Source organism: Durio zibethinus, chromosome 11, assembly GCF_047325235.1.
Source record: "Durio zibethinus cultivar Kanyao isolate XHJ-2024 chromosome 11, ASM4732523v1, whole genome shotgun sequence".
Taxonomy (NCBI): Eukaryota; Viridiplantae; Streptophyta; class Magnoliopsida; order Malvales; family Malvaceae; genus Durio; species Durio zibethinus.
Window position 1 is genome coordinate 5,724,869 of NC_143172.1, and position 23,210 is coordinate 5,748,078.

The 23,210-nt window shown below is 32.8% G+C and overlaps 2 protein-coding genes and 1 pseudogene across 9 annotated transcripts; 1 reads left to right on the forward strand and 2 right to left on the reverse strand.

Moving 5' to 3' along the window:
- Positions 1-292: 292 nt before the first annotated feature.
- Positions 293-4,409, forward strand: NLP7 (NIN like protein 7). Of its 2 annotated transcripts, none has more exons than XM_022880622.2 (5): positions 293-813; positions 1,125-1,705; positions 1,906-1,953; positions 2,068-3,001; positions 3,146-4,409. In XM_022880622.2, exons 1-5 carry the CDS (start codon positions 546-548, stop codon positions 4,282-4,284), a joined length of 2,970 nt encoding a protein of 989 aa, XP_022736357.1. In that variant the 5' UTR covers positions 293-545; the 3' UTR covers positions 4,285-4,409. The 2 variants fall into 2 exon arrangements, with proteins under 2 accessions (XP_022736357.1, XP_022736358.1); XM_022880623.2 differs by having other exon boundaries at positions 381-813; positions 1,134-1,705.
- A 631-nt stretch (positions 4,410-5,040) lies between these two features.
- On the reverse strand, positions 5,041-7,883 carry LOC111289512 (cyclin-dependent kinase E-1 pseudogene; annotated as a pseudogene). 6 transcript variants are annotated; one of them, XR_016346257.1, is made up of 3 exons: positions 7,516-7,883; positions 7,153-7,272; positions 5,041-6,618 (listed from the first exon to the last, which is right to left on the reverse strand). The product of XR_016346257.1 is annotated as a cyclin-dependent kinase E-1 pseudogene, transcript variant X6 (transcript). The 6 variants fall into 6 exon arrangements; XR_016346255.1 differs by having other exon boundaries at positions 7,370-7,570; XR_016346252.1 differs by having other exon boundaries at positions 5,041-6,622; positions 7,370-7,570.
- Positions 7,884-8,823: 940 nt separating this feature from the next.
- Positions 8,824-11,477, reverse strand: LOC111290758 (bidirectional sugar transporter SWEET7-like). Its single transcript, XM_022882221.2, has 5 exons — positions 11,292-11,477; positions 11,084-11,120; positions 10,366-10,747; positions 10,010-10,129; positions 8,824-9,298 (listed from the first exon to the last, which is right to left on the reverse strand). The coding sequence occupies exons 1-5, from the start codon at positions 11,338-11,340 to the stop codon at positions 9,122-9,124; spliced, it is 765 nt and encodes a 254-aa protein (XP_022737956.1). The 5' UTR covers positions 11,341-11,477; the 3' UTR covers positions 8,824-9,121.
- Positions 11,478-23,210: the final 11,733 nt, after the last annotated feature.

Genomic DNA, 23,210 nt, shown 5'->3' on the forward strand with positions numbered 1-23,210 from the left:
TTTCAATAGAAATCACACACACTTAGTATGATTTTTTTTATATAAAAGTTAAAATTGAAATATAAAAAAAATTATAAATATTGAGATTTAAATTTAATTTTTAAAAATAATTTATATAAATTAATTAAATTAAATATTAAATTCACATTTAGAATGGTTTATGTAAAATTAAAATAATTTTATAAAGAGAAAAGTAAAGGAGACAAAGGAGAATGAGGGGTGGTGGTAATGGAAGGGAGCACCACAGAATCATCCCCTCCCAATATTTTAATCCAAATTGTAGCAACTAGACCACAACCCAACCCAATTGTTGGATTATATCAATTAACACTATGGAAAAAAAGGAGAGAAAAATGGAATCGCCATGCAATTGTTGCAATGACCGTCTCATTATTCTATTTTATGTTTCTTTCTTTGTTTAGGTTATTCCTTCTTATCTTTTTCACCCCAGCAGACAGCACAGAGAGGAAAACAACTTTCCTCCTGCACAGGAAATAAGAGAATTTTAAAGGAACATATTTGCGTTCCTTTTTCTTTCCCAGGAAATGTGCGAGCCAGGGGAAGACAACGTATGTCCTTTCCCGCCAAGACAACAACAGCAGCCGCAACAAAACCAAGAGATTGTGGATTTGTATGATCTCGATCTCGAGAGTTCCTGGACGTTGGAACAGTTGACTTTCCCTTCCAACCGCACCTCTTCTTTTTTCATATCTTCTTCTGCTGAGCAGCCTTGTTCTCCTCTTTGGGCTTTCCCTGATGAAGATAAGCTTGGGTCTGCCGCCGCTTATGCCGGCTTGCCTCTGGCCCCCGCCGGTTACAATCCTTTTTTCTCGTGTTACCTATTTTTTAACTTGATAAATTTGCAAATGATTTCTTCCTTTATGTTGAATTTGTTTATATGCTTTTTTTTTTCTTTTGGGTTGCTTTTTTATATCTAGTTTTTCTGAGTTGAATTAGCTGTTTGCTTTTGGGTGTTTTATTTATGTTCTAGTTGGTTGGTTTGGAGCACCTGAATTTTTACAATTTTCTGCTCTTAGTCTATATCTTCATACTAGAAACTGTATCTATGTAATTGGGTAGAGCATCTGTTGTTTAACTGACTTGATTTGTATTTTAAATTGTAGTAAATGCAGGTACTTCCAATCCAGTAAATGAAAATCCAAAGGAGGACGGTGATAATAGAGGACTGCCTTCTCCATTTTTGGAACTGCTGCCCCTTGAGGACCCAGATAGTTACTGCGTAATTAAACAGAGGATGACTCAGGCACTGCGTTACTTCAAAGAATCAACTGAACAACATGTTCTAGCTCAGGTTTGGGCACCCGTAAAATGTGGGGGTCGGTATATGCTAACAACTTCGGGGCAACCCTTTGTCCTTGATTCGCATAGCAATGGACTACATCAGTATAGGATGGTTTCTTTGATGTACATGTTTTCTGTGGATGGAGAGAGTGATGAACAGCTAGGGCTTCCTGGCCGTGTTTTCTGGAAAAAATTACCAGAATGGACTCCAAATGTACAGTATTATTCCATCAGAGAGTATTCACGGCTTGATCATGCTCTGCATTACAATGTTCAGGGAACCTTGGCGTTGCCAGTCTTTGAACCTTCTAGACAGTCCTGTGTTGGTGTACTTGAACTCATTATGACTTCACAGAAGATTAACTATGCACCTGAGGTTGATAAAGTATGCAAAGCACTTGAGGTTGGGTTTCTTCCTTTCCCATACATCCTAGCCTTATATTATTATCTTATTTGATTGGTGCGAAATCACCAATCCATTCCCTGAGAACTTTTTTGGGGAACCTTTTTTTCTTGCATTCTTAAGCATTGATTCTTAGCAAATATTTCTAGTTTTAAACTGCTGTAAGATTCCTCAGTCACTTGATTTCAGTTCTTATGCAGGCAGTGAATCTGAAAAGTTCAGAAATATTGGATCATCCAAGCACCCAGGTGAGCTTCAATTTTTTTGTCAAGTATGTTATTCTTTTTGGACACTGTAAAAAAAATGTTTTCTGTTCTTTCATTTCTTCTCTCTCTTCTAACAAACTAAAGCTTTTATAACAGATTTGCAATAAAAGTCGCCAAAATGCCCTGGCTGAAATTTTGGAGATTTTGTCAGTAATCTGTGAAACTTATAAACTACCTTTGGCTCAGACCTGGGTCGCTTGCAGGCATCGCAGTGTTTTGGCCTATGGTGGTGGTCTAAAGAAAAGTTGTACAAGCTTTGATGGTAGCTGCATGGGACAAGTCTGCATGTCAACAACTGATGTGGCATTCTATGTTGTAGATGCTCACATGTGGGGTTTCCGGGAGGCTTGTCTTGAGCATCACCTACAAAAGGGTCAGGGGGTTGTTGGGAGGGCATTTTTATCCCACAACTCATGCTTTTGTGCAGATATTACCCAATTCTGCAAAACTGAGTACCCCTTAGTACACTATGCACGCATGTTTGGATTAACCAGTTGTTTTGCAATCTGCTTACGGAGTACTTATACTGGAGATGATGATTATGTTCTCGAATTTTTTTTGTCTCCTGCTATTGCTGACAGAAATGAACAACAGAATTTATTGGGCTCCATACTGGCAACAATGAAGCGGCATTTCCAATGTCTTAAGGTTGCTTCTGGAGCTGAACTTGCAGAGGATGAAGGATCTATTGAAATCATTGAAGCTTCTTCAGATGAAAGGCTTGATTCAAGACTTGAATCTATTCCAATTCCTCCATCTGTGAAGTCACCACCTGGGACTTACACCTCACCAAACAGAGGAGAACTGCAATTATATTCATCAAAACAGCAATTAACTGTGAATTTTGACCCTGCAAGTGATGGAGGCAATGTCTTTGCTAGTGGATGCCAAAATCCTGTTTGTCTTCCACAGAATAAAGAATTAAAAAAATCAGGGAGAAAACGTGGGAAAGCTGAGAAATCAATTAGTCTGGAGGTGCTCCAACAGTATTTTGCAGGGAGTCTCAAAGATGCTGCAAAGAGCCTTGGTGGTATGCATATGCTCTATTTGAAAAAACTTCTTTGCCTCTGAACAGTATTACTTAAAAGATGCTGATTTATATGTACATAAACTGGAATATATTTTTCTATACATATTGAAATGGCCTATGCTCAGGGAGATTCTTGCTTTACAGTTTGTCCTACAACAATGAAGCGCATCTGCAGGCAGCATGGGATCTCCCGGTGGCCATCTCGTAAGATTAACAAAGTCAACCGTTCCCTCACCAAGCTAAAACGTGTTATTGAATCTGTCCAAGGTGCTGATGGAGCATTTGGTTTAACTTCACTTGCCACAAGTCCAATCCCAGCTGCAGTTGGTTCCATTTCATGGCCAAATAGTTTGAATGGCTCCAATCAACAAAACTCACCAAACTCCAAACCTTCCAAACCTCATGGTGAAAAAATTGATTCGCCCACATGTAGGACACCAGGAAGTAATGAAGAAGCTTTGGTGGAAGATCGGTTGCTGGGACGAAGGACATTGAGCCAAGAAGAACTTTTCCCTCTGCAGAATGGGTTTTTACCAGACCTGGAGAAAGCGGCAAACAGATCCAAAACAGGGAGTGGCTCAAGAGAAGAGAGTGCTGGGACTCCTACTTCTCATGGTTCATGCCAAGGTAGCCCTGCAATTGAAAGTGCTGCTACTAAGTATCCACGTGGTTCCATCCATGAGCAATGCGGCTTTCCTGAATTGACCTTCCAACCTTTAGGGGAACTGAATATATCGGCAACATCGTCAATGCCTGAAGCCCTTGTGACAACAGAACCTGAAGAGCCATTTGGAGGTATGCTAGTGGAGGATGCTGGAAGTTCAAAAGACTTGAGAAACCTATGTCCTTCAACAGCAGAAGTTGGTGTTGATGAGAGATTTCCAGAATCTAGTTGGACGCCTGCTCCCTGTTCTGGTCTGGCTCTCAAGCAAGCTATGGCTACTTTTACTCAGACAACCCCCTTTGTAACAGCTAGGCAGGAAATGAAGAGTGCGACCATTAAGGCTACTTATAGAGAAGATATAATTAGATTTCGGATCTCCTTAAGTTCTGGTATACTGGAACTAAAGGAGGAAGTGGCCAAGAGGCTGAAGCTGGAGGTGGGTACTTTCGATATCAAATATTTGGATGACGATAATGAATGGGTTTTGATAGCTTGTGATGCCGATCTTCAGGAGTGTGTTGATGTTTCAAGATCATCGGGCAGCAATATCATTAGATTGTCTGTTCATGACGCGATGGCCAATCTGGGAAGTTCATGTGAGAGCACTGGAGAGTTATGACTAGGTTGTAGATAAATTTAGAGTGTAATTCTTATAGTCCTAGGATTCTAGGCGACTGAATGTGCAGATTTTGGCTCCAAGAACTTTCTCAAGTTGTAAGAAACTTTTTCTTTTTTGAGCTGTAAGATCCCACTTCTCATCTTTGCTAACAAAAAAAAAAAAAAAAAAAAGAAAGAAGGCTTAATTGAAATTTTTTCGAGTCATTCATTCTTAACGTATGACAATTTCTATCTAAATCTAGCATAATGATCCTGAAGCATTCATCGGTACCGATGTACTCAGAGGGTGGCGAACCCAACTTAGAAATAGCGAGGCCCTTGGCCTCTTAGGGCTATAAGCCAATAACTAGTTTTTTAATCGAACTTCTAGTATGGTTCTCATAAGTCTGTTTTTTATCCATTAACGTCTTGAAGGTCAAGGATTACCAACACTGGAACAGAAACTCCATTCATGATTCTTCTAACCCTACTTCATTGAAACCTCGTAAAAAGAACCTCAACTAAAGATGTTTTCCCGCGTAACAACAAAATGTCAAATGGTTTGAGGACTGTAACGTTTTAGTTTTGGAGGCCTCTGATGGATCGAAAGACTCACCGTGCACCTAATCTTCGATAACTTTCAAAGAATTAAATTCAAGATTCCTCAATCAAAAGAGGGCAACATATAAATACTTGCTGCATAGCAAATGTTCATCAAGAACAGGCAAAGAGCTCACATTAATAAATTTATAGATCTCGTAAGTCGATGGGTTATAAATTCCATGAAATAAGTTTGATATTATACTGAAATTGAAAGAATACAACATTGTGTTCAATTACATTTAGTTGATCAACAGATTAGACGTTAAATTCTTACAAGCGTCTTGATTTTTGTTGCGAAGGGTATCCCGTCATGCCCATTCCTGGATCTTTCCTTCTCAACTGTTGCTGCTGATGGGCTTGGGCAGCAAGGTTCCGCTGCATTGGCATACCTCCTGGATTCATTCCACCGGCCACTCCAGCCTGAGACGGGAAATTATACGGCATCATGGCCTGAGGCATTCTTTGCATGGAAGGAGGTGGCATAGGCCGATTGACAGATCCATTTCTCCCTGCGTGAGCACCTCCCATGTTGCCAGCAACTGCATTTCCAGATGACACGGGTTGTGATGGTTGAATGCTAGTTGTCCCTTCAAAATCAGTGTTCTGGTCCACTGGACGATTAGGATAAATGACTAGTTTCTCAACAGGTTGGTTGGGTACAATTGCATTGCGACCTGGTAAGGGTTCAATCCGGAAGTACTCATGCTCTAAGGCCTGCGCTGCTGTTATACGCTTTCGAGGATCATATTCAAGCATCTTAGATAAGAGGTCAAATGCAGGACTCTTGGGAGACAGATGAACAAAACTTTGAAGCCCAGCATTTTCATACTTGTGGGTTTGAATGTGCTGCATATCTGATTGCCAATGTGGAAGATTTGCAAGCGTGGGCCACTTTTCCAGGGTGGGGTGGCCTAAGATCCTAAATATTTTGTCAAGCTGATCAAGTTGAAAAGGATTTGGCGTGGATTTGGCTTCTGCTCCTTGGAAAAGTGGCTTCAAAGTCAAAAGCTCAGCAAAAATGCATCCGACAGCCCACATATCAACTGCGCTTGTATAGTGCTTCGCACCAAGAAGTAACTCAGGGGCACGATACCAAATAGTTACGACCACACCATTTTCAGATAATGGCTTCAAGGGAGCTTGATAAATCCTAGCAAGTCCAAAATCAGCAATTTTTACAACTCCTTGTTCATCACCCTCACCCATAACCAATATGTTTGATGGCTTTAGGTCTCGATGTATGATCCAGTTGCTGTGGAGATAGTTCAGTCCATTAAGCAGCTGCCAGAGCAATGATTTAACGGTGTACTGGTTGATAGAATGGCTAACCTTATCCCTGTGGTGCCTAATGATTTCATAGAGGTCATATTCAGCATAATCAAAAGCCAGATACAATGACATATCTGCGTGATTAATGTGCACATTCACAAGTTTCACAACATTCTCATGTGAAATCTCCCGAAGCAACATGATTTCACGAATGGCAGTGGGCGAGACACCATCCCCATCCTTGGACTGCTTGAATTTCTTTATGGCAATGCATTTTCCACGATTTGTTGGAGACTTGATTCTTGCAAGAAACACAAGACCATAAGTACCTTCACCAATCTTTCCAAGCAGATTGTACTGCTGCAGCCACTCCGGCTTCTCACTGTTGCCAGATGAGGTACTGTTGTTGGCTGCCATGCCCCTGCCTGAGGTGTTATTGCCATCTCCCATAGTGTCAGTGCTTTACGACAAGCACTATCAGCACCTAACTACAAAGTTTACCATATCAAGATGATAAGATCATAATGTCATGATGTGTTATTGCAGCTCATAAACGTAATCCCCTGAAATTCATAGCAGCACAACAATGTCGAGAAACTTACCAATCACATTACTTCCAATGACCAAATTAACTTCTCTAATTCTACAAAGATTGACTTTTATCTTTAAACATAATTGGAGATTTCTCAAAAAAATAAATAAATAAATAAACAGGCCAGATATCAGCCTCATCCTATTATCAAACAAGTTTCTTTAAACATCAAACAAAGCTGAATAAGTTCAGTCAAGATTAACAAACTTAATCAACTAATTGAGAACAAAAAACACCTAAAAACAACGAGAGATTACAACTCAAATCACATAATTAGCTTCGTAGTTTCCTAAAATTTGAAATTTGCGACTGCATTATCACCTAAGCAAAACAAACGCATAATTATCTTCACCTAACATACAAACAAATCCCTTCTTTCACAATTAAATCAACAAGCAAATAAGAAATCTGAGGGGGAAAAAATACCGCAAAATTTGTTGACTAAGAGCGAAGACGGCGTCGTTTCAGGAATTGCATGACACGAGTTCAATCCAAAGTCTCCGTTTTGGAAATCAGCTTTCCCCAAGGTTGAACTTTTTGATTAGTCTAATAACGAAAAATTCGATCTTTGTAAACAAATATATCCGAATAAAAATACGGTAATTAGGAAAAAATAAAAAAATAAAAACCACCGTTTTATTACCTTCCAAGTCGGGGAAACTAGGGTTGCTCCAATTAAATTAAAAAAAAAAAAAGCAGAAATAACGCTGAAATTGAAAGAAAAAATAAAATAAAAAATTTTTTTTTGGCTGATTCTTGCAGATGCTAAAGGGCAAGAAGAAGGATCACCTGGAAGAGTAAGGAAAGTGGGGATTTTTAATTGGACGACCGACTTGGAAAAGGCAATTTTGTTTTCTCAAAATGTTGGGAAAGGGCCGGTAAAGATAGCATGAAATTACATAAAAGCCCTTGCTGTAGTGCTCTTCCTTTCCAGATGGAGTGTCTGCGTATAGGTTAATTTGTCGATTGTGGGGGATAGTCTGGGAGATTTTCTGGTTAGAGTACTGAAACGGCGGCGTATATGTTGTTGCTAATTAAATCTTTGGACCAATTACGAAATAAAAAAAAAAAAAAGACTGTCTGAATATCAGGCCTGAAAAAGTAAACATCTTTTGGTCGGACGTATAAGACTGTGTCAAGACTATATCTTTGCCAATAAATCCCTCTTTTTTAACTAGAGTTCTAAGTTTTATTTAGGAGATTTCAAGTTCCATCTTTAATCATAATTAAAAAAATTATATTGAATCTTGTTAAATTTAATATTTAGAAAGATTTAGTATTCTTGTTTAGTAAAACTTAAAATAATCACATTTCCTATAAGGAAAATGATATTAAAAAATATATATATTGATGTTGACTTGATTAAGAAATTAACATAATTAATAAATACTTGTCAATAAAATTAACTTTAAAATATTAACAACTCTTCAAAATTAAAATATTAAAAAATTCCTTAAAGTTAACTACTTTAATTTTTATATTTTTATTGTATTCAAATAAATTTTATTATTTAATTTGTATCAAAATAAATTTTTATTTCAAATAAAATATTAATTTATGTTAAAAACTTATTTAGATCAAATAAAAGTTAAAGTGATTTTTTTTTTAAATTTTAACCACTCTTCAATTAATTACTTCTATATTAACTCTATACTTTTAGAAATGTAAAGGTAGCTGAATAACATTAAGTATATTTAATTAACTATTTCAATATTGAAATATGTATAAAAGAGTGATTTTATATCAATATCAACTTTTTTTTGTTTCTTCCTCCAAAAACTACATCTGACAATCTTGTTGCTAGATTTGGCAATGCTCGCGTTATATCTGGCCACTTAAGGTCATAATTCGTTTTCAAACCACTGATTTGTGTTGCTTGGATCTTAAATTAGGATTAAACAATTAGATTCCACTATGGAGGAAAAAATGCAAAGCAAATTTGACGATTCAAGACAGAAAGCAGCCTCAACCTTGTTGGAGAGGTTGATTGGATCTGACAATGAGATTTCTTTTTTTTTTTTTGCCTGATTCTTCCAAGTGGATCTCAACCTTGTAACTTTTCACTACATGCAATCCTTAAAAGAAAGAAAAATCTGCTCAATATGAAATTTGAAGCTACCTCTTATTATGGGATAGGAGAAAACCCTAGGGTTACATATGTAAGTTGGGCCACATAATAATAATTTTCATGAAACTAAAACGACATAGACGATACATTAACAAAAGAAAAAAAGAGGCAAAAATAGTGACACATGACTTGAACGGAAAATGATTTGGTGACAAGCTGCTGGATATAGCACCATGTATATGGTGATGTTCATAACAAAAATAATCTCTCTTTATATATATAATTGGGTGGATATGGTTATATTGCAGATGCAGAAGGACGGGTCTCTTAAGATGCTCTGGCGGTCTTCTTGGGACCATCATTTCCATTGACGACCACCTCCGACAGATGCATCTCGATCTTGGCCTCTTTTCTTGCTGCTATTATTCTCTTTGTGGACTTGTAATATGTGGCGTACAGCAACAGCTGGGCCAAACTAAACAATGTGCCCAGTCCATTTGGAATCTGGAAAATGAAACCCATAGCCCATTTTAGTAATTTGTCAAATCCCTGTCACATCTCATAACCCATATTCAGCTTTCAACGGGATTGTAATTTGAACTTGACAAATTGATTGAGGAGAAAAGAAAGACAAAATTTTGATTTAATGTAACCCACATAGTCTTGTATTTGTCAGCCAATTTTCTTCCTTTTGAAAAGTCCTTATTTCCTTTCCTTTCTTGTTAGAAGAGGCACATGAAATGAAAGGTGCCTAACCTACCAAAGGAACACAAAATACCAACCTCCCATCTGCCAGTTCTCACTTTTTTGCTCTGTTTGCATAAAAGTATAGATGCCAATTATTTGAATTATACAACATAACAGGGCCTACATGTATCAACTAATACTAAAATATGGAGTTAGAAAATCGTTCTCATTAATCAAGATTGTCTATTTACCAAATGGTGCATGAAAATATCTCATTATACATGGTAATATCACCAAATGGTTAGTTTCCTTCGAGAGGAAAATCAAGCTTAAGATGCCTGCTAATAGAGAAAAGCTTAAAGGTTCTTTTACATTAATAGAGATAGTATACTTTTTTAAATGGATGAGGATACAATTAACTTTTTTATTCAATAATGACACCTCTTCTATATATATATATTTTGTTCAGTTAGTTGAGATGAAGTAGTCAAAATAGAGAAAAAGATAAAAACTGAATGTGTAACTTACAGCAATGAAAGGGTCAAAAGGGAGTAAAGCATAAGTCACCCAAGCAACACTATTGGCAAAGGAAGCCAGGGAGAGGAAAAATGGCATATACTCCACACTTTTCGTCGAGATCACCAGTTTCTGCACCATCATCATATATAAATTAGACCACCTCTTCCTCAATCCAACAGCGTTCTTTAACAAGCTTTACTCTTAATATGGTAATTAAGTAGCAAAATTCTACTAGTAATTTATAATTACTAACTGTCGTCCACCTAACATCAACAAAGGCATGCATTTCTTTTAGTGGGTAATTAAAAGGATATTTACAGTTATGCTTTTCTGTTTTAGGGGCAGCGAGATTCCATGATACTAACCATGACGGATAAAGGCGCAGCATACATCATGATATTGAACAAAATTGCTAAAATTCCAACGACCATGGACCGGCGTTCAGTGGTGTGAACTATGGTAAGAACCAGAGTGGTGACAACGGCAATGAAAATTAGCTCAACCAGCAAGATTAACAGCACTTTGAGTCTTTTTTTCTTGTCATGAGAAAATATCAGGAAGAGAGTTAGGTACACGACCTCAATGGCTGTCCCTGTGCCATTGATGGTTATAACCAGGGTGCTGTTAGGGTGCACCATAGGCAGCCCGTAAATAACCCAAAGCATGCAATTGATTAAGGTTGCTAGGTATGGGACTGGGGAGAACTGTTCCACTGACGCTTTCTTCCAAATTCTAACAAAAGTTGGCCTGGAAAATAAGTGCCATTAACCAAAAAAGGATTAAAATAATGGAATGAATTAAAACACATTAATTAAGCTTTGATTGCAAAAGGAAAACCCAACGAATCCATTGTAACTAACAAAACTTATGGCAGGTTTGATTATTGCCTTTAATAATAGCACCCTGGGCAGGAAGAAGACAATAATGCCCTTCACCTTATTGAAAAATTGGTCACCCATATGGGCGATAATGTCTTCTCGGTTTCCACTGACATGGGATGTTTGCTCTTCACTTTCTGGGGTGAAAAGCCCAAAAGGAAAAAATCATAGTGCTTTGAAAAGATTAAGCTAAAGGCTAACTTACACTGGAGACAAGAACAGGAAGAGTGAGATAACATTCCCTGGAAAGAAGCAGAAGAAACCAACATTAGTTTAGTCTTCAATAGATGGAAAGCAAGTATATATATTACTTAAGTCTGATTATGATAAAATCCCTTTTTCTTTAAAAAAAAAAATTAGAGGCAGGTTTAAGGAAACAACCGTATCATAAATTCTACGTTAAACTAACGTACCTGTGATCCCAACTACATTTCGGATAGTGTTGACTAGGTGAGCGACCATGGCTACGGCTGTGACTAGAGCTAGCTGTAGAGGAATTAATGAGACAGTAAGAAAAAGGGGAAGAAAAAGGGTCGAGAGAGTGCAAAAGGGATCGTTTTTATGGAGATTTTCAACAGAGAACGGAAATGGATGAGACGTCTATGAGTTTGCACACATATATATACAAAGAGGAATGAGTGAGAGCTGGGAGGGTGTCCAATACGGTGTGGGGCTGTCTCGTGTGATGTGAGCTTAGGTTTGGCAAGTATCTACAACTGGTTGGTCACTTGCATGACATATAGTGGGTCGTAAAATTTGCAATAAAACGCTTGGAAAAAGTGCCCTGACGGAGGCAAAGAATCAAAGATAAAACCCTCTCTCTCTCTCTCTCTTTCTCTCACTCTCTCTTTTTGATTGAGGTGGGGTTGTTTGAGGGATGCGGTGTTGGCACTGCATTCAAGATTCTCAAAACCCCAGCGATAGACTTCAGACGGTGAATTTTATCTTCATGGTTTTTCGCAGATAATATAGCTAATGATGTTCGCTGCTTTTTTTCTCTGAATTTACTAGCTTATCCATAATCGATATGGGTTTGAAATAGTATCAGGGATCAGACATGTGCAGCCATTTGGCAGCCATACTGCTTTGATAATTGGAGCAACCCCAAAGAAGTTAAAGCCCAAAATCTATCTTTACTACATAAGCACAATAAAAGATTAAAAGTTTTTAAATGCTGAATGGCAGATATGCTTTCTTATAATGGTGCAACTCATTTATGCTAATAGGGATGTATTTATCACTACTGAGGCATGGCCATGAATTCATAGTAAGAACATCCCAAATATAATTTGATTATAATTAATATATCTGAATTTTGTCTCTAATAATATTATTTTCAACATAGATGTTGGTATTTCTTACATTTATTTCACATTAGTGGACTAATAAAGTCATTACATATCAAATTATATTAATTAATATTAATTAACGAATAATTATTGTGATATTATATTGTAATATAATCAAATTAGTAGTATGATCATAATCGTTAAGTGTGATTTAAATATAATTCTGTATTTGCACATATAATAAAATAGGTTAATTTTGACTAACATATTTAAAAAGATATCTACTCTCATCTTCTATAAATAGCAATTTTCTCTTTTTTTTTGTGTGTAAATCTCCATTCAAACGTTCGAATGAGATATCAGGAAGCACAAAAACGCAACAATCATTTTGTAAACCTCAGTTAAGCAGGTTTGAACTCTCACTTACGTTTAGATTTATTTTAATGTCGATTAATTTCATATTAGTGGCTAGGTGAAATTTTGGTCAATTCCAACAGTATTTGCATTAATAACAATCCATTTACGCCCTTATTAATATTATTAATGTCAAATAAATGGCATATACATAAAAGGGGTATAACTAAAGTCTGTAGAAATTTCTGATAAAAATTTTGGCTGATATCCGTAGTGTTTAATTCAACTTGGAACCGGTATTGCTGTGAACACAGGCCAGTGGGTCATGGTAAGAATATGATCGTTGGAAATGCGTTTAGTGCTGGAAATCAGATCGATTGTATCACCTACCATTCACCATTAAGATTTTTTCCTTTATTTATTTATTTTTTTGCGTTAATTTTTTGTCTTGAACTATGAGCTACATGATATTACTTTGAGAATATATATGTTATATATAAAAGTATCGACTTACATCAGTATAAAATATTTGAGTTTTATATTTTTAATTATTTTTTAATAAATTTAAAACATAAAAAAAAATTTAATTTCATCCTTTAATTTTATTAAAATTAATAACTAAAAAAATTTAAAATTTAAAATATTTTCTTCATACATGAGATATTTGATTTCACCAAAGTTGAAAAAGTACATGGCTTTTCAGACCCTTTAAAAAAGGAACATGACTTTTCAACTGCTATAATATTGCATCAACACTTTCTCATGTTTCAGAGATCAGCTAACAATGGATAGGTGATAGAGACTCAGAAGGCTTCCATACTTTTCAAGCCATGGAAGAAAAAACAAAGTCAAAAGATGAGCATTAGCCGATTACTTTTTCCTTCATTTTCACCTCTTTTTGCCTTGCATGTTTGTGTGATTACCACACATAGTGCAAGTACCTTTTATGCAATTATGTGAATCACAGTTGCAAAATTTCAATTTACTTCAAGTTGTTATGAATCAAATCAAGTTGCAAAACGTGAGTTGGATACTGACATCCAAGCCTTGAAAGTCTTTGACTATATAAAGACTTTAATAAGCTGTAGTATATGTTTACTGAAACTGCCTATAATACTGGAGGAGACAAGCTATGACTAGAGAGGAATCGTTAATTTGCTGAGATAAATATAGAGTCAAAAAGATCAGGTTTGCTGATTTGGATCTCAATATCTTCAGAAAACCTGGTTTCCTTTGCTTCAAAGTCAAGATAAGGGCCATCCATTTCCTCGAACAATGGGCGCGGAGCAATTTCCATTGCTACTTTGGAAATTTACAGGCAATTAATAAATTTGTTATACTATTATTTTTACTCTTTTGAGATGCAAAATTGCTTGATGTCAATGAGTCGTAATCACTAATTTGGTTGTTTGGTTATCTATTGTTGATGGTATTTTTGATATCTTAGTTAGAGAGAGTTGGTATAAGGTTGTTGAGGGTTGTATCTTGTATGGTTTGAACTTGCAGTCAGAAAGCACAATTAAGGGATATTAAAGTTATTTTTCCGAGACATGGTCCAACACGCAAGTAAGTGAGATGTATGAAGAATGGTATGAAAGGAGATGAACTATGTGTAAAAAGTTACAATGGAGAAAAATTATTAAGTGTGAAGTATCTATATTGTCCTACATACCTATGACTCATTTTTATCTTATATATAATATAAGAAACGGTGATCTGATTGAAATAATTGACAGTTGAAGAAAAATATACATAAAACTCGAAAAAGATTCATGTGAATGATTACGAGTCGGATTTAATGATCTTAAACAAGTAAGTGCTACATTTAATAATTTCAAGTAAATTGAGGGATCAAATGTTCAGTTATAATATTATGCCTTGATGTTGAGACATTGGGCAAGTATTTCTCTTGGTGAGAGGCAAGTCGTTTCTTTGAATAATGATGAAGTGGTAATTTAGGCAAGGATTGCTTTGATGACTTAGGAATTTGATCGTGTTGATCAAACTTTGATCAGGTAAATGGGTGTAACATGCCTAGAATTCCATTCTCATGTTAATTTCACTCTAACCGTATGCAAATTGCAAAGGTTCAATGACAGTGACAGATAAAAGAGGGAGTAAAATGGAGAATTATTCTTCCTAATAGTAATCCATAAGATTCAACAAACTTTAATCTTAGCAATTAGCATTGGCTCCTTGGTCGACGATATTGCTGTCTGATTAGGCCCTCTTGTCTTCTTTTTTTTTTTTATAATTTTTTCTCATGTATTGATCATCTCAGCACTGTGCATGTTTTTGTTTTATTAGGGGAATTTATTCACACGAAAAAGTAAAAAGAGAGGTCCAACTTATAAACTAGGTTTTGGATCTTCAGAAAACCAAAAAATCTCCACCAAATATATTCCACCAATTCAATGAAAAGTTCTATGATAGTTATGATGGATCTTGCCTGTTAGACAAATGGTAAGATAGACATGAATAAGTGGCCCAAGAGCCGAGTCCTTGTCGACAAACAGGGCAACGACCCCCAACCCACCAAATCAATGGTGAGCCTTGAATTTTACATGAACATATTCTTTGATCATCTCCAAGAGAAGTGATCGTTTAATGTCTGAATGAATCAAATTCTGATAAGGATCCTCGCTTTTTTCTTTTTTTTTTTCACCTAAATTTGGTGGTTGGAAAGTGCAAAGAAAAAATGAGATGCGATATGAGTATAACGAGGACTAGACATCCAGGTTCCAAATATTTTATTCTTTTTAAAATTTTTTTTACATAAAATTTGAAATCTACATATAACATTAGCATTTTTTTAAAAGTGAATGTCGCATTCTACTGCCACCCTACATGGAATCATTGAACTAAAATTTGAAACGTTTTTACTGGAACAAGAATGCCTCCTCGATCTTGGCTTCTTCTTCCTTTTTGCTAGACATGGAATATTGATTTATCATCCAAAACCTAACCTATTTCTTCTAGAAGTAGAGGGATAATATTCATCTTCTTTGCGAGTTTGTGTGATGATAACCTTTTTATCTCACCCCTGCATTTTTTATCTTTGTTTGTTTTAAGATCCATTTGGATGAGTGATAGGGTTGGTTTCGAGATTGAAAACAATAATAAAAGTAGTATTAGTTTTTATAGCAATAAAATTGATTACTATAAAGATAAGATTAAAATCAATAGTAAAAAAATGTATTTAGATATAAATGTAACTATAACCGTGAACTGAAATATAGTGAAAAAAGAAAACAATTATTAAAGATATCAAATAAAAATTTATATATAATAAAATTTATAGTGTACTTTTTTGTTTTTGAAATTAATAAATAGTTAAAAATTATTATAATTACATTATATCAAATAATAAAGAGATTAGAGTTTGTATATAATGAAAATTTTAGTATATTTGACATTTATGAAAGTAATCAATTATTAAAATTTTTGGATTTAGGATTATTTAATTATTTTTTATTAAAAAATAAACAACCAAATAAATTTACTGGCTAAAATAAATAATTAACTAAAACTTAAATATATAAATAATAATTAAGTTATTTAGTTATTAATTAATTTATTATAAATTATAAAATTTTATTGACTTCTATTAAATTTAAAAAATTTTAAATAAAAAGAAAGGAAAAGAAAAAGCTATGTGACAAGAACATTTTCATCCGTGTATAATAGTTTCAAGGGTAAAAAGAAAACAAAAATGGAAGAGCCGAGGTATCTTTGGAAAATGAGGGTCCGGTGGGAAGAAAAAATTTTCACTGGAGGAGCTTCATGGTTCCAATCACTTTTATAGCTCCAATGCGTCTAAAATATTTCAACTGCACTGCACTAATGTTTGCCAAACAGTCTTTCAACACAGTTAAACACGAAATTAAAAAAAATAAAATAAAATAAAAATCGAAGTTGACTTTAACCTACGAAATTATTAATTACGAGCTAATCAAAATGCACATTCCTGCGTTTTAGTGAGATTAGATGGAGTTAACAGTGAAAAACCACATTGTATGGAAGTGGTGGAGAGCTCAAAATGATTGATATTGGCGACATAATTCTGTCTTGCTCCAATGACAAAGATTTGATGTACATTGCATTTTGCAAGAATTAATGACAACAGAATTTAGAATACTATTAACATGATTTGACATAACAAGCAACAGACAAAAATGGCTAGTCTTGAAGATAAACTTCTGATTATTTAAACTTTTTAGGTTATAATGATCAATCAGAATCATGACGTGGCTTCAAATGAGTTATATTGCTTAAAAAGAATCATTGTTCTTGAATAGTCACGAGCATAATATGTCTTTAAAGAATTATTTTATTATTAGTATTTCAAAAGCAGAATAAGTAATAAGCATTATATGGCTTTTTAATGTTTATATAGATTAATGGAGAATAAAATCTCTTCAGAATAAGAGAAATGGTCAAAAGGTCTAATTATAATAACCGGAAATTTAAAGTTTTGTTTATATATATATATATATATATATTTAGAGTTAAATGTGGTTGAGATAGAATTCGGAATTTAAATCAATTGTTTGGTTTAATTATTTTTAAAAGATATTAGATTCAAATATAAATATGTATAATTTATTTTTATATTCTTAAATTATGATTTTTGTTTATGAAAAAATAGTTGAGGCATATGTTTTTGTGAAGATCCTTGCAATATCAATTTTTATGATCGAGAAAAAAAATTCTTATTTATTAGTTAGCACTTAAAGATGATTCCAATGATAGATTTTGCTAAGATGGAATTTTCTTTAATATTATAGTAGTTTGTTTGATCTCAAACCAAACTTTAACATTTGCTGTATTTCTATGATTTTCTGGTTTGGAATTGTTGCAAACAACAAAAAGGATTGATAGGACAGTATTCTGCCTACATCTCTCCTGAATTTTCCTCCTTATATTAAGAAAGGATTAAGCATAATTTTGATGGAGCTGGAAGGGAGGGTACTCCTAATGCTAGCCTTCACCCTTCAACTTTTAATTAAGATCTATCCAAATAGCGGGAGGCTTTTGTTTTTTTTTTTAATCTAAAAAAGTTTGAGTGAGAAAAGACTATTCATTTTAAGATAAGTCATGCCGTATGTTTTAATGGGTATTTATAAATTATTGTAGACACTTTTTTTATTCGGTTCTATTTAACTTAAATGTATCTTTTTTTTGTTTATTATTTTTTTTTGGATTTTTTTGTCTGAAAGTCTTTGGGTGCATTAAATGCATTGAAAACACCTTTGTACCATTGCTTGCCAATTGCTCTACCCTTGTTTAACTTCGCAGCATAGAATTCGATCATCAAAATCCACTGGTGATTTTGAAAAGTTAATATAAACTTTGAAAATTTGGGATATCAAGCTTAGAAAATCTAAGATTTGAACCTAAAAATGCTTTACAAATAGAGCTTCTTTCTTAAAAAAAATTAAAATAAAAAAAAAGAGGGAGAAAGAAGAGAATAAAAAAAAACACAAAAAAGGAGAACAAAAAGAACTCATAACCGAGAGTACTCAGAAAAAGAAAACAAAGCTCTTGCAAAAACCAAAAAAAAAAACCTTTGGCAGAAACCCTAAAAAAACCAAAAATAATTTTTTTTCTAGCCTATTAAAAAACCAAAACACCACAACCAAACATAAACAAGCAGTCCTTAGGAATAAGGACCAACAACCCCAGGAAAAAAAAAAGCAATAAAAAATTAAAAAAAAAGTTTTGACCAAAAATTTTAAAGTCCAATCTAGGAAGTTCAAGATTGTTTTTCAAGAAAAGAAGGCTGGATTCATGTTTAGGGAGTAGAAATGAGTCGTTTGGTTTTTTTTTAAAAATTTTGGCCATTGGCGATGGCGACAGCAGCATGACGACAACGATGATAATGATCGATCAGCTTATAGGTTTCTTGAATTTTCCAACGATGTGTTTTATTTTAAAGAAAAAAGCTCTTTTTTAAAGAGAAAACTCATAAATAAATGAGATAAAAAAATTTTGGCCTTTTATAATATTGCCAAAAAAAAGTAAAACGATACTATTTATTGAGGGAAGATCCGTATATGACCCGCGAATCGACACTGGGATCTTCGCACCTAGCCCGACTCTAGCTTTTTTAGCTCCCGACTGATCTTAGACCAGACCAAATTGCTTTTAAACCACTCTGGACTAAACAAATCGCAATGAACCTCTTTAGATGCCAGAAAACTTGTTCAAATTGGCTGAACTATGCTTGGACCATTGATCGATCGTTTCTGGTAATTTTTTTTAATTTTTTTATTTTAATTTATGTTTTATATAATTATTTGAATAATATACATGTTTAAAATTTAAACTTGTTGAAATATAAAATATTTATAAAATAAAAATATTTAAATTAAAATTTATTTACATAATTTTACCTTAAAATTTAACAAACTTTAAGAAAATAAAAAATAATTAAAGAAATAATTAAAATAATAATAATAATAATAAAATAATAACAACAAATATTTATACAGTTACGAATGTGCAACTTATAAAAGAATTTTTTTAATTTTTTTCTAGAATAATGGTAAATTTAAAAAAAATTCTAAAAAATATTTATTTTAAAACAAAATAAAAAATAAAACAAATGATAAAAAATAAATAAAAATAAAAACTAATAATAAAAATCTAGAAAATTACGACTGAGTAATTTTTTATGAAAGATTATTTTTGAATTCTACTAAAATAATGAAAATTTTAGAAAAAAAACAAAGATTACAAAAAAAAATAAAACAAAATTAAATTTGGGGAATAATGAAAATCATTTAAATCATTGAATTACAAGAAATCATGAAAGAATGATTTTAAGGGTTCTTATGTGTAAAAATTTATCCGATTTTATCAAAATGTTAAAAAATTTGAAGAAAATTTTTACACCAATGATTTACATTTATTCCTAAGTAATTATTATTATTATTATTATTATTATTATTATTATTATTATTATTATTATTATTATTATTATAAAATTTCAATAAATCAAAATAAATAAAAACAATCGTAGGATTCTAATGAAAATTACGAAGGAGTAATTTTCTAAAAAATAAAATAAAATCAAAATATTTTTATCTAAATTATTCCAAAATTATGGATAATTTATCATTTAAATCGTTTTTGAAAAAATAAAAAATTTTCATAAAATTCTAAAGATTACGAACGGGTGATCCTTAGAAGAAATTTTTAAAAAATATAATATTTTCTAAATTTTGCCAGAATAATGAAAAATTTAAAATAGAAAAAATTTAATAAAATTATAAAAAGTTTTTAAATAAAATTATAAAATTTTTATTAATCCAATAACAGAGCCTCTTCAAAGAAATCAATTAGTCTTTTGAATGCTTTTAAGGTGAGAAAATTTTTTTAAAAATTTTACCAGAATGATACAAAAATCTTACAAAATTTTTTTATATTTAAATAATTAAATAAAAAAAAGCAACAACAAAACAAAACAAAATAAAACAAAGGACCATTTAATTAAATACCAATTTATTACAACATAAAGTTATTTGATATCGTCTTCGGATGAGCGTTGTGAGGGTGCTAATCTTTTTCCACTCGTAACTATACTCCTGAACTTAGCAACGTAGGGCAAAACTTATCATTTTTACGAAGTTTTAATTGAACTTAGGATTTCTTTAAAAAGGGTAATTTTAACTTGGCAGCCAATTGCACCTCAACAAAAAAAAATTGGTGTCAACTCTTGATATTTTACATATAGTGATCGAGTCTCCAGACCGATATGTTATGATAGCTTGGCGATTTTGTTAGGGATGTAGAGAGTTGAACCAAAAATTAATTTTAATATGATCCTAGGTCTTGGTTAAATAGTCTAGTTTTCTTTATTCATTAGTTTTATTGATTCATTTGACTAATTTCTCTTTTATTTGTTTATTTATTTGTTTGAAAGGTGTTTAAAAATTTGTTTCTTCATACACTACACATGCATAATATAACATAAGCTCTAGACTCGAGCTTTGTCCCTTTTAGGAGGGAGTAGAGTACCTATACTTTCATAAGGTGTTAACTTCCACAATGATCAGCAAAATACTCCCACTTAAATCGAATTTTTTTCATTTATAGCTTGTCATGAGCAAGGATCGGAGTGCTTTATTAGTCTAGCGTAAATGATAGTAAGGAACAATTTGGAAACTTTAGCTTGTTATCTAAAGAACAATTTGGAAACTTTAGCTTCTTATCTTAACCCAGCATATAAATGATCTAGGAAGCTTACATTAGGATAGAGCCATGATGACCTATTATTTAAAATTATCCTAAACACATAGGGATATATGAAGGAACATGTCGTGATTGTTTAAACTTCTTATTATTTGTCTTATGCATCATCGCATTTTCATACGGAGAATTGTTTGCTACATACCAATTTTGATAAAATGATGTCGTAACGGTTTTGGGACCCTCAGACGTAAAAAAGTTTTAAAATCAAAATGAATGAGGAGAGTCACCACCAATCTTTTTTAGGGTGTGATTGGCCACTCAAAAGTTTATCTTTTTAATAAAACTATAAAAACGGGTTTAAAGTTTATCAAAAAGATAAATTTCGATCTACAAAAAATCAGGTTGGGTCCGAAAGTTGATTACGTGTAGGGAAAGATTAGTACCCCCATAACGCCCATAAATTGGTACCATTTAATTACGTGCTATTTTTGATGTTGGATAAAAGTGGTTTTAATTTGAAATTTAACACTAATTCCCTTCATTTGGAAAAATAAAATTTTTATTTAAAAATATTAAAAAAATCTTTAAGTTAAAGAATTATCTTAAAATTCTCTAACATCCAAGTAGAATTTAAAATAACTCTTTTCGCTTAAGATTTAACACAATAATCTTTAAAATGAAATAACAATCTTTATAGAAAATAATTGTTAGTGACACTCCAACATTTAGACAGAGTACCAAGAATTATTTCTTTCGGAATGTTATTTTTATTTTATTTTATAATATGACAAAAAAAAAATTTCAAAATGTATTATTCTTTTTTATTATAAAATATTTTTTCATCAAATAGTAAATAAAAATTAAAGAAAAAATATTGTAGACAATTATCGATGATAACACGTTAACGTATGTATGCTAATGAATGTCATGTAAAATGAAATGTAATTTAAAAGTTAGATTCTTAAGTATAATGAGACCACCCCGACTCTTCAACATCTAGACAGAGCTTAGATGCGACTGTTTATATTTAAGATCCTTATTTACTATTATACTTTTTTTTTTATTAATCTTATTATTAATATGAATTAAGAAATCGTGTGAAAAGACTTAACAAAGTAAAATTTTTTAAATACCCTATCATTTAGGAAGTATTCGGGAACAAATTGTTTCAAATGAAATTTTCACACGTGTCCTTAAGATTTTTAGGATGTTTTGGGTAAGGGTTTGGGTAGAGGTTTTCAAGGTTAGGGTTTTAAGATTTTGAAGATTCATATTTTAAGGGTTTGGATTTAAGTTTTGAGGGTTTTAGGGTTTGGTTTTAAGGTGTGAAAGGTTTAGGGTTTTGATTTTAAAGTTTGAAGATTTTACGGTTTTGATTTTAAAATTTGAGGTTTGGGGTTTTGATTTAAAGGTTTGAATTTTAAAGGGTTTGGATTTAAGAGTTAAAGGTTTGGGATTTCGGATTTTAGGAGTTTTGGATTTTAGGATTTTGGATTTTAGGGGATTTTTTATTTTAGAGGTTTTAGAAACCTAAGATTTTGAAAATTAAGAATTAGTGTTTAAGGTTTCATTTTTAAGAAAATACGAACATTTCTAAAAATCTCCAACATCTAGACAGATTTTCGAAGTAAGTTCGATTTTAATAATTTTTGAAAATTAATTAAAAAGATTCTTATATATTTCTTTTTATGAAGATTTATTAATAATAATTCCCTAACATCTAGGTGAAATTATTTTTTTAGGAAAATATTTTTTTATTCCCTCCAACATCTAGGTGAAAAAAATAATAATAATTATTCTATTATTATTATTATTATCTTAAGCATTTTTAATAGATATTTTTAATTATTATCTTACTTACTTTCACTTTTATTATTATTAAAACAATTAAAAAAACTTATCATAACAAATTTAAAACTTATCATGCATACATATATAAAAAAATATTTAAAATAACAAAAAATAATAATGTAAAAAAAATTAAAAATTAAAAAAAAAATTTTTTTACCTGAATTAGACCGGGCAATGGTCCGATCAACGGTGATTCAATTGGATCGAAAAAAGTTCGGTTCGACACGTAATTCGGTTGAACCGATTGAAAATGGTTCAATTGATTCACTGGCGGTTCGTCCGAACCGGTTGGAGGGTGGCTGAGGCGGGTTGGCAGGTTGGTTTGCGTGGATCTCAGGTCAGGTTCGGTCCACGCACGAATCTTTTTACGCTTGAAACGACGACGTTTTGGCCTTATGCTCAAAACGACGTCGTTTTGCTTTAATGTTTTCTATAAAAGTTAATTTTTTTTAGCTAATTTCACCATTTTCTAAAAAAAAAAAATTTTTTTCAAAGCTTTTGGGTTCTCTCTGGCCCCTTCGAAATCCGATCGTCGGACTGCCATGTCGGTCGTCGCCTGGGCCACAGCCAATAATGGTCGCCGGAGATCGAAAATTTTAAAATCCTCATGAAAGCTTCTTTCGACGTGATCTTTCTAGATCC